Source organism: Carcharhinus amblyrhynchos, chromosome 3, assembly GCF_965287045.1.
Source record: "Carcharhinus amblyrhynchos chromosome 3, sCarAmb.v2.hapA, whole genome shotgun sequence".
NCBI classification, from domain to species: Eukaryota; Metazoa; Chordata; class Chondrichthyes; order Carcharhiniformes; family Carcharhinidae; genus Carcharhinus; species Carcharhinus amblyrhynchos.
Genome location: NC_137326.1, coordinates 38,194,542 through 38,207,115, shown reverse-complemented (window position 1 = coordinate 38,207,115; position 12,574 = coordinate 38,194,542). Strand labels below are relative to the sequence as shown.

The following is a 12,574-nucleotide window of genomic DNA, read 5'->3' as shown; positions in this document are numbered from 1 at the left end:
TATATTCTATTCCCTTAGCTGTAAGTGCCAACATTTCATTTGCTTTCTTTAGTATCTGCTGTACCTGCATTCTTTGTACTGATATTACAATTTCTGGCAGCACTGAACAAGCCATTCATGTGAAAAAGTGATGCAAAGGCACATTCCTTGATGGCACAGCCAAACTAAATTCAAAAACTGGTTTTGTAAAGCTACTGAACTTTTTTTAAAAGCCTTCTGTAGGATATTAAACTGGTTTTCTCAAGATAGTCACAACTCAATGTTGAAGTACAGCTTGAAGTCACTTTACAATTTATTCACCAGCAAATTAAGTAGATCCCTTCAGCTGAGGAGCCATGTGCTGACACTATACTTAATGGCAGACATCATGATTTCAACTTTAGGCAATCAAGAGATATCAGAACAACTAGATTTTGCAGTAAATGCAGGTACTTCAAATCGATAGTCAGGGGAGGCTCTCATTAAATTTCTATAAGGAAATCAGATACAGTACTCCTAAAATCAGAATTTTCTGTCCCCCACTATATATCGGCGGACCTGGTTTTGTGATGTATGTGAAAGAGGTGAGAAAGAATAGCCAATCAAAATGATTACCGTTCAGAAAACCTCAACCACCCATCTTTTAATCAATTTATTTCAAGAATATAGTCTCATTTCATTACAGGTCACACAGTACTTTAAACTACATCACATATCAAGTAAACCAGCTTATCCCATCCGAACACCAATTCTAAAGCATTCAATTCAAATCATGTGCAAGTACAAGCTAGATGTCTTTTACATTTCTCAAAAGAAAATTCAAGTGATTACATATAAACCTGAACATACATTTCAAGTCACATTAAAAATGTTAACTATAGCCAAGTCTTTGCACACAATGGAATGAACAGCTTTGACAGCTGAAGCAAAGAACAAATAATTCAGCAAATCTACAGTGCAAATATATCTAAATTCTACAAATTCTTTTACAAAAATGCAGATTCAATTTCACAAATCAGAAACCAGCTTTTGTATTTGTACAATTCAAGTTGACTATCACATGGTGCAATGAGGAGTCATTTGCTAAACCAACTCTATTTTATAATTTTCAGGCCAAATCAAATCCACGCATCCCCTCCCCCCGCCAAAAGTCGATATATTCTCTATAAATAAAAAGATTGTCCGAAACAGCAGCAATGTTGTCTAATTAAGAAAATGACAGGAATTTTGAAATTAAGCATTACATCTTCCATGATATAGCTTCTGACACTAAATAATGCAACATCATTGCTGGAATTCTACTGTCTCGCTTGCCCCACGCCAACAGAGAATGCCGATCTGTGATTCCGATTCTAGGGTGGGCGTGTCAGTAAAATTCCGGTCTATATGTGGAAAGGTGCTTCAAAAAGTTTGCAGTTGCAAAGTTGTAAGTGGTTAAAAATACAAAGATTGAAGTTGAAGTACTTCGTAATGAAAAATATAAACAAAACTAAAAAGAAATCAGTTTGAACAATTAGGGGGTATCTTTGCAGTGCATTGTTGTAAGTAATCAAAGTATTGCAGTCAAAAAAGACAGGTTATCGTAACTAAGTTCTGTAAGAATGCCAAACCTAAAATGTTACCGCCCATAAACTTTTAGCTGGGCCTTCATTATTGCTTTAACTTAATTTAATACACGACACTCTGGATATTCCTGAATTCAGGATGGGAGGAAAACTAAGTTTTGCCATTTTCATTCTATAATATAGCTGCTATTAACAATTTTCCAGGCAGAAAGTAGTGAATGTTTATTTCAGATTTCCGCCATTCCTATTAAAGTGTGGATAAAACGTGTCAAGTTTGTGGGCAGAACTCCCTCTTCAAGTATTTATAGGACAAAAAAAGAGATTTTGTAAATGTATAAAATTATTAATTGGAAAATGCACAATGCCAGCTAAAACAAAGGCATTTAACCCATTTAAATGCACCATCTGAAAAAAAAGGCTACCTACATTGTAGCAAAGCACGTGTTACAGTTAGGTTTCTGTGATAGTTTGAAGGAACAATTGAAAATGAAAAGAGGTCAAGTCTACTCGATTGGCTAGTTGGCTTGCCGACCACTTGAGGTACCGAATGCTTCAGATCGTCAAAACATCAGCCAACATAACTGGAATTGACTGTGAATGCACATCAGAATGTTGCCATATGTACTACCACACAATTACAGAACTTCTGAGATTTGGTTCTCTCAATACTTTGCTATAAGATAAAGTGGCATGCCCAGCGTAGTGTGGAGTTCTGGAATTCAAAGCTGTAAACACCAAATGCAGGGAAGTCACATGAAGAACAAAAAATCCTGAGGCATGGATGGTAATTGGATCAAAAGATAGTGGTACTTGCATTCAGTTGCAGATACCAGTTCCCTATGCAATTTTACTGCTTTTATAAACTTAATTCTTTTTCACCTGGGAAGATTTTGCACATTAATGCAAGATGATTCCTGATGGGCAATGATGGAATCGGGATCACAAGACAGTATACTATATCCTTTCAGTTGTAGATACCAATTTCCCACGGATGGAATTTTATCGCTCGCATAACTTGCTGCCCCCCCACCCCCCAGAAGTATTTGCATGCTAATGCTCAAAGATGATTTAGTACATCTTTTAACGATTGGAGCAATAAATTCAAAATAAGAGGCTCAGTTGGAAACGCAACATTCTGCCATTTGAAATGCCAGATCAAACGTCCCTAGTTTGACTTTTAGCACTCATTCTAAGTTTCTGGTGTTCAGGTCAGAGTATTCCAATTGACAATAGTGCATTTTGTTTTCTAAGGTCTGAATCTAATTTGTGGGTAGCTCTGTATATTGACCTACCAAAGCCTAGGTTCCCAGTTGCTTCTTGCAGTACCTTTACAGCCAAAGGAAGTTCCCATTAATGTCATCTAGAGTTCAGTTCTATAACAGTGTAACCAAACCCAGTACACCAACCAATGCCTAAGACAACTATCTAACTCACTTGTTTTCATAAACAATGCTCAGCTCCAAGTTAAGAGTTAAAAACCCATCTAATTACAACTGACTATATTGTACAAGTTACTTAGAAATGTGGCAAACCTCATACTCGGAATCAGCGCTGTCCACTGCTCAACTGATTGAAAGTAGACAAAACAAAGTTCTGAAACTATTTTCGCACAAGAATTTGAGAAAGGTGGAACTACTAAATATCAATGTACTGGTTTAATTATTTACTGACTAGCTCTGTTTAGAATACACTAAAGTATGTGGCCTTCAGATCCTCACCCCAATTTAGATTATTTTCAATATAGCTTTTGCATTGTATGATGAACATAAGGAATCTTAAATTTACCTTCACCTTGAATGAAATGCAAACAGTTGCATGGATTGAACATTGAAAATTCTAAAATTAGATTTTAGTCCATTAAAACCTTATGCCAAGGTGTCCAGCCCATCAGAAATTATTTGATGGAATTACAATAAGACAATTTACAAGATGTAGAACACAATCAAATCTACTCCTGACAGACTAGGAAAATTCAAATCAGTGCAGTTTAACTCAAATTATTCAAGAGGAAGTCTAAAAACTTGGAAAGAATTAGGATTCCTGCAATAAAAGTGAATGCTTCCTGATGGGCAATGATGGAATCGGGATCCCAAGACAGTATACTATATCCATTCAGTTGTAGATACCAATTTCCCACGGATGGAATTTTATTGCTCGCATAACTTGCTGCCCCCCCACCCCCCAGAAGTGTTTGCATGCTAATGCTCAGAAAGATGATTTAGTGCCATCTAGTGCATGCAATCTATTTTCTACATCAGGTAACACAATTATAACTTCATTCAATTTTAAAAAGCTTGCCAACTTCATATAGTACATAAAATATCCGTTACTTGCGCACTGAATTTAAACAGGACGTGGTTTTAGATTATACAATGTAAGAAAGTTACTTTAATGATTTTATAGTCATAAAAAGGTATACAGCTTCAGTAAGTATATGAGCAGCTCATCAGAACCGTTAGCATTTGGAAATCTTATGAGTTTGTTTTACTATACTCGCAAGATAGAAGGATGTTTTCATTAAAGATCCCTATCATTAGTCAGCAGAATGTACATGGCATCATTAAAATTGGGTAATCGGATTACACCAATGTTAGGAAATCTGGTCTGAATATGAACTCAATACAAGGTAGGGATGTTTTGCATCTGTGCCAATTCATATCTTAGGTGGATTATGCTGTAAGTTCAAAAAAGGTTGAAGTACATACTAGATATGAAAATAAGACTTCATGTAAAATACACAAAATTTGACAGTGCTTCATAAAAAGGAGGCAATCTTAGTTTTAGCTTCTGCAGTACCTAGAGGTGTATTTGAGGAGCAAAAAGACTACACGTTATCCACTTCATTCTCAAGTTACAAAATGCCAGACTCACCACAGCAAATCCAGTCGGCTCAAAATAAGCGGAGGAGACATTGAATGCTGCCCTATAAAGTTAAGTTGGCAAAGCTCCAGTTTTAGTGCAGCACCAATTACTGATCACAATACTTCCAGAAGCCATTTATTGCAAAAAAATTAATTTAGTTTGCAAAGTGGATAAGTCAACTATTTTTCCACACTCTGTTCCACTGTAAAATTATATACCCTGTTACAACAGTAGGTAGATGCACCCCAAGTAGTTGTCATATTCATTAACCGGCTAAAGGTTTATCACTTGTGAATTGCATATTTTCAGTCTTTCAAAGCTGTGTAATTAGAACAGATTTATTCAAATTTTTAAGCAATGAAGGGACTGAGTGAAATAATTCTACATAATAGCTTTGCTATGCAGTGCACACTAATTCCAAGGCTCAATCCTGGTACACTATTTCAATTGCTGAGTCACTGGTTATTTCAGATATTCAATTCAATTCACTTACTTCCCTTTAAGATCTAGCCATCAAAATACTTTCACATTTAAATCAGGTCACTAAATGTAAAATGGTCAACTCTCAAATACAGACACTTAAAAAATACAGATGCTCTTAATTTTGAACAAATTTATACCCGTATGTCTCATTAAAGGCTTTAGTTTTTCCATATCATTGGGCAAAACAATTTCTCACTGCCAAGCTGAATTTTGCCTGCTAGTTTGCATAGTTTTAAGATTGCCAGGCAATGGACAACTGCTATACAATTCAAGAAATGCCACTGAATGAGCCAGCTAAAAATAAAAAATAAGCTATAATCCATGTAAGTAATTGCACTTTTATATTCCCGAGCACCAGTGAAACGTTAGTAAAATTTGATTATAAAACTAAACTTCTGAACAAGTTCAAAAACACTGCTACTTTCAAAAGCACCGATCCTCTTTCATTAGTGCTTTTAAAACAGCCATTTTGATTACACAAAATACTGTTAGCCCATGTCACACCAATAGTTCATGCAAGTTGCCTGAAGAAAATCAAAATACTTTCTGAAGACATTGTGGATAAAGTTTGGCAACAACACATTCAAAATGGCGACCGAGGTCCCATAACTTGTCTGGTGACTCATACACTTTCTTCCACTCATCAGATTCTTCATCATATTGGTACAAAGAGTTCTTACGGCTTGTGCGGAATACATGTTCCTCCACCACCACCTGTGTTGCTCGCACAAAAAGGTGCAGTTTGTTAAGGAGCAAAAAGAGTTTAATGTAGGGATTTGTGGACTGATCCAGTGGAAGGTCCTTCTTCCGCACCCATTTATTAAGTTGAATGTCATAAGACTCGACTGTAAGCATCCGTTGATGTGCTTTACAAATTCCAGCTACGTAGTAGATAGAACCTTTACAGACAGCTGACAGCCCCTGGGATCTGGGCACGCTCATTGGTGTCAAACAGCCCCAGTAGTCTTTGTGAGGGTTGTAGCACAGGAAAAATTCACCTGAACAAAGGAAATAGACAATTTAGACTTTACCCAACCCAAAATGATTGAAACTGTTGTTCTGTTGTCAGATTAATTTATTTAGGTGCTATAAGGTAATTAGTTCACTAACCAAAAGCTTATCAATGTACTGGACTACCAAACAACCACTCCCAATTTTAACCCATCATTTCCTCACACCTGGTTCCAAATATTTGACAAGGTGTGGGAACTGGCTATCTGACCCCTGATGTATGGCAGGGTAGATAGGGATTCAAACTTTGCAACCCAAATTATCCACGTGATTTTTTAAAAATTCATTTTTGGGAAGGTAAGGGGCTCACTAAAAACAAACAGCCCCCAACTGTGATGGATATGATCAAACGAGTAGGTATTTAACATTAGTACTTCATATTTAATTTAAATTCTTAAGCATAGCACCTTACTAATCTCACCCTTTTTTCTTAATGTCACACAGTTAGTTTTAATTTTCAATTTCAGCATCATAGCAATGGGAACCATGCATTTGGGTACAACATTGGTCAATACTGGCATTAAACATTAACGGCCAGTTTCCCAACTGTGGGGAAATGGTGGTGATGTAGCGTTGGCACTGGCCTTGAAATCCAGAGGTCTAGGCTAATGTGTTGGAGTCATGAGTCCAAATCCCACCACAGCAGTTGGTTGAATTTAATTTTAAATCAGAAGTTATAAAAGCTAGACTCAAAACGACTAGTGATTGTTCTAAAAATCTATTATGTTCACTGATCCCCCTTTGGGAAGGAAATCTACCAACCCCATCAGTTCTGGCCTGTGTATGATTCCAGACCCACAGTAATGTGGTTGACCCTCTGAAATGGTCTGGCAAGCCACCCAGTTTAAGGGCAGTTAGGAATGCGCAACAAATGCTAACCTTGTTGGTGACACCCATATTCCATTTAAGAAAAATAAACAGCTATTTAGTGGAACCGCACTGTCAAATTATTCCTAGAATAATTCACTAATGTTTGAATATTAGCACCAGCAATAAAACATTAAAATATTCAATGTTTGCATAACATTTTTGGTGATCAAGACAAACATTGTAATTGAGTGCAAATTTACCAAAGAATTTAATAAGCTACAAAATCCAAGGTACACAATATGAGTGATGAGCAGCTTAAATTCCATCTAGACAATAAAATTCATGCTTAAAACATATATTGTACATTTGTACAATGCACAGATTTATTTTTGGCACTCAAGCCTGTGATGAGGACATAAAACCATTTTAACTAAACGGATTCCAATACCAGTGACTTTCTTCAGAAGCTACCCTGTAAATACTTTTTTACAATTTCAATACAAAACTAAGTTTAGGAATCCATGAAAATAGCATGAAGAATATTCTGTAGCTTGAAACAAAGATGTCAGGTTAATTTTTCAAAGTGTCCAAAGTAAAATAGATAAGCTGCAAATAAACAACTCTAGCAGCAGTGAAGAGTGTGCCCAAGCACCCTCTCCCCTCATGTTGTCATGCTTTTACTTTCAACTTTCTGGTTTTAATGGCATTAATTTACTTAATTTTGTTAATATCCACATGAAAGATGAACTGCCAGAAAAAGATTTAGCTCAAATGATATCAAGTTTGCTTTTAAAGTCGTTCTCAAATGCTAATTTTCTCTTAATTCTTCTTTTGCACTGCCAGTTGTGACGACATCAGTATTTGAGTTACTGCAGCTAAATTCCCATTACTTTTGCACTAAAAATTCACTATCCAGTACATGAAGTGGAAAATCGTTGCTATATAAAAAATAATTTTACAATTTAAAAAGATGTTGGGAGTATAAAACCAGCAACTTACCTTATGGAAGCACCTGAAAGTTCCCTTCCAAGTCACATACCGTCCTGACTTGGAAATACACTGTCATTCTTTCGGGTTGCTGGGTTAAAATCCTGAAACTCCCTACACAATAACAGTGTGGGGGTCAGTCCTAAACTACATGGACTGCAGCAGTTCAAGGCTGCAGCTCACCACCACCTTCTCAAGGAAAATTAGGGGCGGACTATAAATGCTGGCCTTGCCAGCAACAGTCACATCATGTGGATTAATAAAAAAACAAAAGTACCACGTTAGGGGGTTCAAAGGTGCAATCAGAAAGATATATGCCAAACCAAAATAAAGGCATTGACAAAGTTTAAAAAAAAGTCTTAAAATTTTAGTGATCCAATTTTTGAATGTGGTCTCCTGCCAAAACATTCACAAAAGATGACCAAGATGATCAATTCAAGCAAATGATTAATCAACTAAGCTTTTATATGCCTCCAAAATAAATTACCCATTACTTGAAAGCAGGCTGGAAGGACAGTAGCATCCTATGTACAAGCACAACATAATGGATCACTCCAGCTCAAACCAGGTGTCAGTGTAAATCATGCAATTTCATTACAGGAGCCAGCTTTCCATTACCATTCATTTGGTATCACAAGCATAACTGTAACAGAATACTGCATACTGCAGCATTTCAGGCAACACTGCAGACTTGATAACATCAAGTTTATTTTGTTTTACTGTTCCATCAGAACTTCTTAACCAGTCGCTGCCTTGAATTACACCCCCTCAGTTATCCATAATTTACTAACAGATGCTAGATTTAATATTCCCAGCTCAGAATAGCAGGTGGTGTGGAGTGGGAGTAGGCCACTTCTCCAGCCTCTTGGGTCAGGGAATAATGATCTCCATCAGGGCATTTGAGAAAAAAAAATTGGATTTAAAACTGGGCAGAACGTTTTCCATACAAATAAAAAGTTAAATAAACGGGACAAATAAACATAGCCCTCTGGCTAAAATTGCTTTTAGCCCCATGCAGTAATGAGCCTTCAATATCAAGGCCACCATGTGCTGTGAACTGTTACTTTAAATATTTTATTCATACTTCATATTGGGGAGCACACATTTGAAACTAAAAAGTCAATTTTAAACATTGGAGCAGGGGAAGCGTGGTGTTGGGAGAAAAAAGTGTGGGATATTAAAAAAGGTAGAAACAATAAAACAACTATTCTTGAGAACCAAGGTCACTGGCAAATACAGAGAAACTGACTATTATGAATATGTTGGTACAAAGCTATATATTTATAAACATTATTAATACTCTCTTCTCCTCATCCCGAGTTCACACAACCCAGTCAATCTCACTCAGCTATGCACCTCGCCACCAGCAGTCTTGGATTTTGACATGATGCTGTGCTTCTGGGATGAGAATTCCACATCCACCACAGAACTCAAACCTCAGATTTGAACTGGGATACAACGCTAAAGGATAGATCAAGAGAGAAAGCCATGGCAGATATTTAAAGGGGATAATTCAGAATATTTTGATAAGTATATTCCTTTTTTAAAGGGAGGGCTCACCATCGACAATTAACTAAATGTAGTTAAGGAAAAAAAACTGCACAAAAGGTAAGTGGCAGATCAGGTGACTGGTCAGAATATAAAGAACAGCAGAGAATGACTAAAAGATTAATCAGGAGAACTTAAGAGTACAAGAGGAAGCTAACTAGAATTGTAAAAACAGACAGCAAGAGTTTCTACAGGTATTTAAAAAGAAAAAAAAAAGTGTATGTTGGTCCTCGACATAGTGAGGATGGGTAGTTAAATTAGATATGTGGAAATGAACAAATATTTTGCTTGTGTCTTAACTATGGAGAATACAAAAACATTCCAGTAGTAGCTATAAATCAAAAAGTGGAAGGCAGAGGGGGAACTTGGTGAAATTACAATCACTAGGGAAGTGGTACTGAGCAAACTGATGGAGCTGCAGGTCCAAATAGACTTCCTAATGTTTTAAAAAAAGAGGTAGCTCAGGGGTGGCATGGTGGCACAGTGGTGAGCATTGCCACCTCAGTTCCAGGTATGTGGGTTCGATTCCCAGCTTGAGTCACTGTCTGCACGTTCTCACCGTGTCTGCATGGATGTCCTCTAGGTGCTCCAGTTTCCTCTCAGTCCAAAAGACGTGCTGGTTAAGTACCACGCTAAAATTCTCCCTTAGTGTATCCAAACAAGCACCAAAGTGCAGCTAGGGTATTTTCATAGTAACTCTATTGCAGTATTAATGTAAGCCTATTTGTTACATTAATATATAAAGTTAAACTTAATGAGGTAGATGTGTAGGTGTTAAATTTTCCAAAATTCGTTAGATTCTAAAAAGATTTCATCAGACTGGACTGTAACAAATATACCTCTCTATTCAAGAAGGGAAGGAAGCCAGTTTACTTGATGTCTGTTCTGGGGAAGATATTAGAACTGATCATTAAGGAGGTTAGAGCTGGCCACGTCGAAAAACTCAAAGTAATTGGGAAGAGTTGGCATGATTGGGGGAAAGGCAAATTGTGCGGAGGGTGTGGAGAGTCTGCAGAAGGATCTAGATAGGCTGGGCGAATGGGCCAGGAAATGGCAAATGGAATTTAATGTTGGCAAGTGTGAGGTGGTCCACTTTGGTAGGAAGAATGGTAGGAAGGACTATTACTTACGTGGCGAAAAACTGCAGCAGGCGACGGTGCATAGGGACCTCGGGGTCCTTGTGCATGAGTCGCAAAAACCCAGCTTGCAGGTGCAGCAGGTGGTCAGGAAGGCGAATGGGATGCTGGCCTTCATAGCGAGGGGGATTGAATATAAAAGTAGGGAGGTCTTGCTGCAGCTGTATAGGACATTGGTGAGGCCGCAGCTGGAGTACTATGTGCAGTTTTGGGCACCGCACCTGCGCAAGGATATTTTGGCCCTGGAGGGAGTGCAGAGGAGGTTTACTAGGCTGATACCGGAGTTGAGGGGATTGAGCTATGAGGAGAGGCTGAATAAACTAGGTTTGTACTCGTTAGAGTTTAGAAGAATGAGGGGAGATCTCATTGAGACGTATAAGATGATGAATGGGATGGATAGGATAGAGGTGGAGAGACTCTTCCCGCTCAAAAAAGACAGTAGGACTAGGGGGCACAGCCTCAAGATAAAGGGGAGGCGGTTTAGAACGGAGTTGAGGAGGAACTTCTTCACTCAAAGGGTGGTGAATCTCTGGAATTCTCTGCCCGTTGAAGTGGTGGAGGCTGCCTCGCTAAATATTTTTAAGAAGTGGGTCGATGGGTTCTTGATAAGAGAGGGGATTGAGGGTTATGGGGAGAGGGCGGGAAAGTGGAACTGAGCCACGACAGATCAGCCATGATCTTATTGAATGGCGGGGCAGGCTCGAAGGGCTAGATGGCCTACTCCTGCTCCTATTTCTTATGTTCTTATTTTGTGAAAGGGAAGCCATGTTTACCCAATTTATCGGAATTCGCTGAAGGAGTAACATGCACTATGGATAACAGGGAGCCTGTAGATGTACTGCACTTGGATTTTCATAAGGCATTTGATAAGGAGTCACATCAAAGGTCATTGCAGAAAATATAAGCTCAATGTAGGAAGTAATATTAGCACTGATAGAGGAATGGCTGGCTGACGAAAAACAGACAGCATGCATAAATGGGTCTTTTTCCCAATTACAGAATGTGGCTGCAAAGGTCAGTGCTGGGGCCTCAACTTTTTATATCAATTATTTAATTAAGGGGAGCGAAGACACGGTACTAAATGGCAGATGACACAGATAGGTAGGAAAGACGATGTTGTGAAGAGGACATGAGGTTGCAGATGGATACAGATAATTTGGATGAGTGGGCAAAAGTCTAGAAAGTAACGTGCTAGTATAATGCACGATGTGGGAAATTATGTTGTTCCTTCGGCAGGAAGGATTTTTAAAAAGTATCACTTAAATGCAGAATGTCTGCAGAATTCTGAGATGCAGAGGGGTCTAGGTGTTCTAGTGCACGAGTCACAAAAATATGGAAGTATAGCAAATAATTAAATCTAAACGAATGCTATCCTTTGTTACAAGGAATTGAATATAAAAGGATGTTATGCTTCAGTTGTACTGAGCACTGCAGGCCACATCTTGAATACAGTGCGCAGTTTCGATATCCTTTTGGTATCCTTATTAAAAGAAGGATATAATAGCTTTGTCGGCAGCTCAGAGGAGGTTTACTAGATTGATACCTGGAATGAGCAGGTTATGAGGACAGGTTAGGCAAATTGGGCTTCTATCCGCTGAAGTTTAGAAGAGTGAGATGTGACTTGATTGAAATATACAAGTTCCTAAACAGTATTGACAAATTACATGAAAACATGATTTCTCTACTGTTTTAAAATTAGGGATCACCCATTTAGGACAAAGACCAGAATTTTTGAGGGCTGTGCAACTTTAAAACACACTGCCTCAAAAAAGCAGTGGGGATAATTGAATATCGTTAAGAGGGGGTAGATTAGATTCTTGTTAGCAAGGGAATCTAAGGTCATTAGGGATGGATGGGCAGGTGGAATTTGATACAAACATCAGCCACGATCTTACTGAATGGCAGAGCAGGATCAAGGAGTTGAATGGCCTACTTCTGCTCCTGCGTTTGTATGTCTGCATCAAAAGGCAAGAGTCATAATAACCAACTGCAAGGAAAAGCTTTAGATTTCATTATAAAAAGAAAAGAACCATGTTTTTCAGTTCAGGTCAGTGTCAATTTTAGAACTTCTTTTAGTTTTGTTCAAGTAGCAAAACCTTGACAATTATCGCAACTTAAATGAGATCAGAGCTTAATCCTTGTATAATCATACCAATGTTAGATAATAAAATAGTACTCCTGCCAATCAAGTAC

General features: G+C 38.0%; 1 protein-coding gene across 3 annotated transcripts in view; it reads right to left on the bottom strand.

The window, feature by feature from the left end:
- Nucleotides 1–601: 601 nt before the first annotated feature.
- The window catches only part of kbtbd8 (kelch repeat and BTB (POZ) domain containing 8), a 29,706-nt gene continuing 17,733 nt past the window's right edge, over nt 602–12,574 (bottom strand). For all 3 annotated transcript variants that reach the window (XM_080183357.1, XM_080183351.1, XM_080183366.1), the window contains one exon: nt 602–5,887. In XM_080183357.1, coding sequence (XP_080039483.1) covers nt 5,424–5,887 — 464 coding nt within the window. In that variant the 3' untranslated portion in view covers nt 602–5,423. The remainder of the gene's footprint in view (nt 5,888–12,574) is intronic.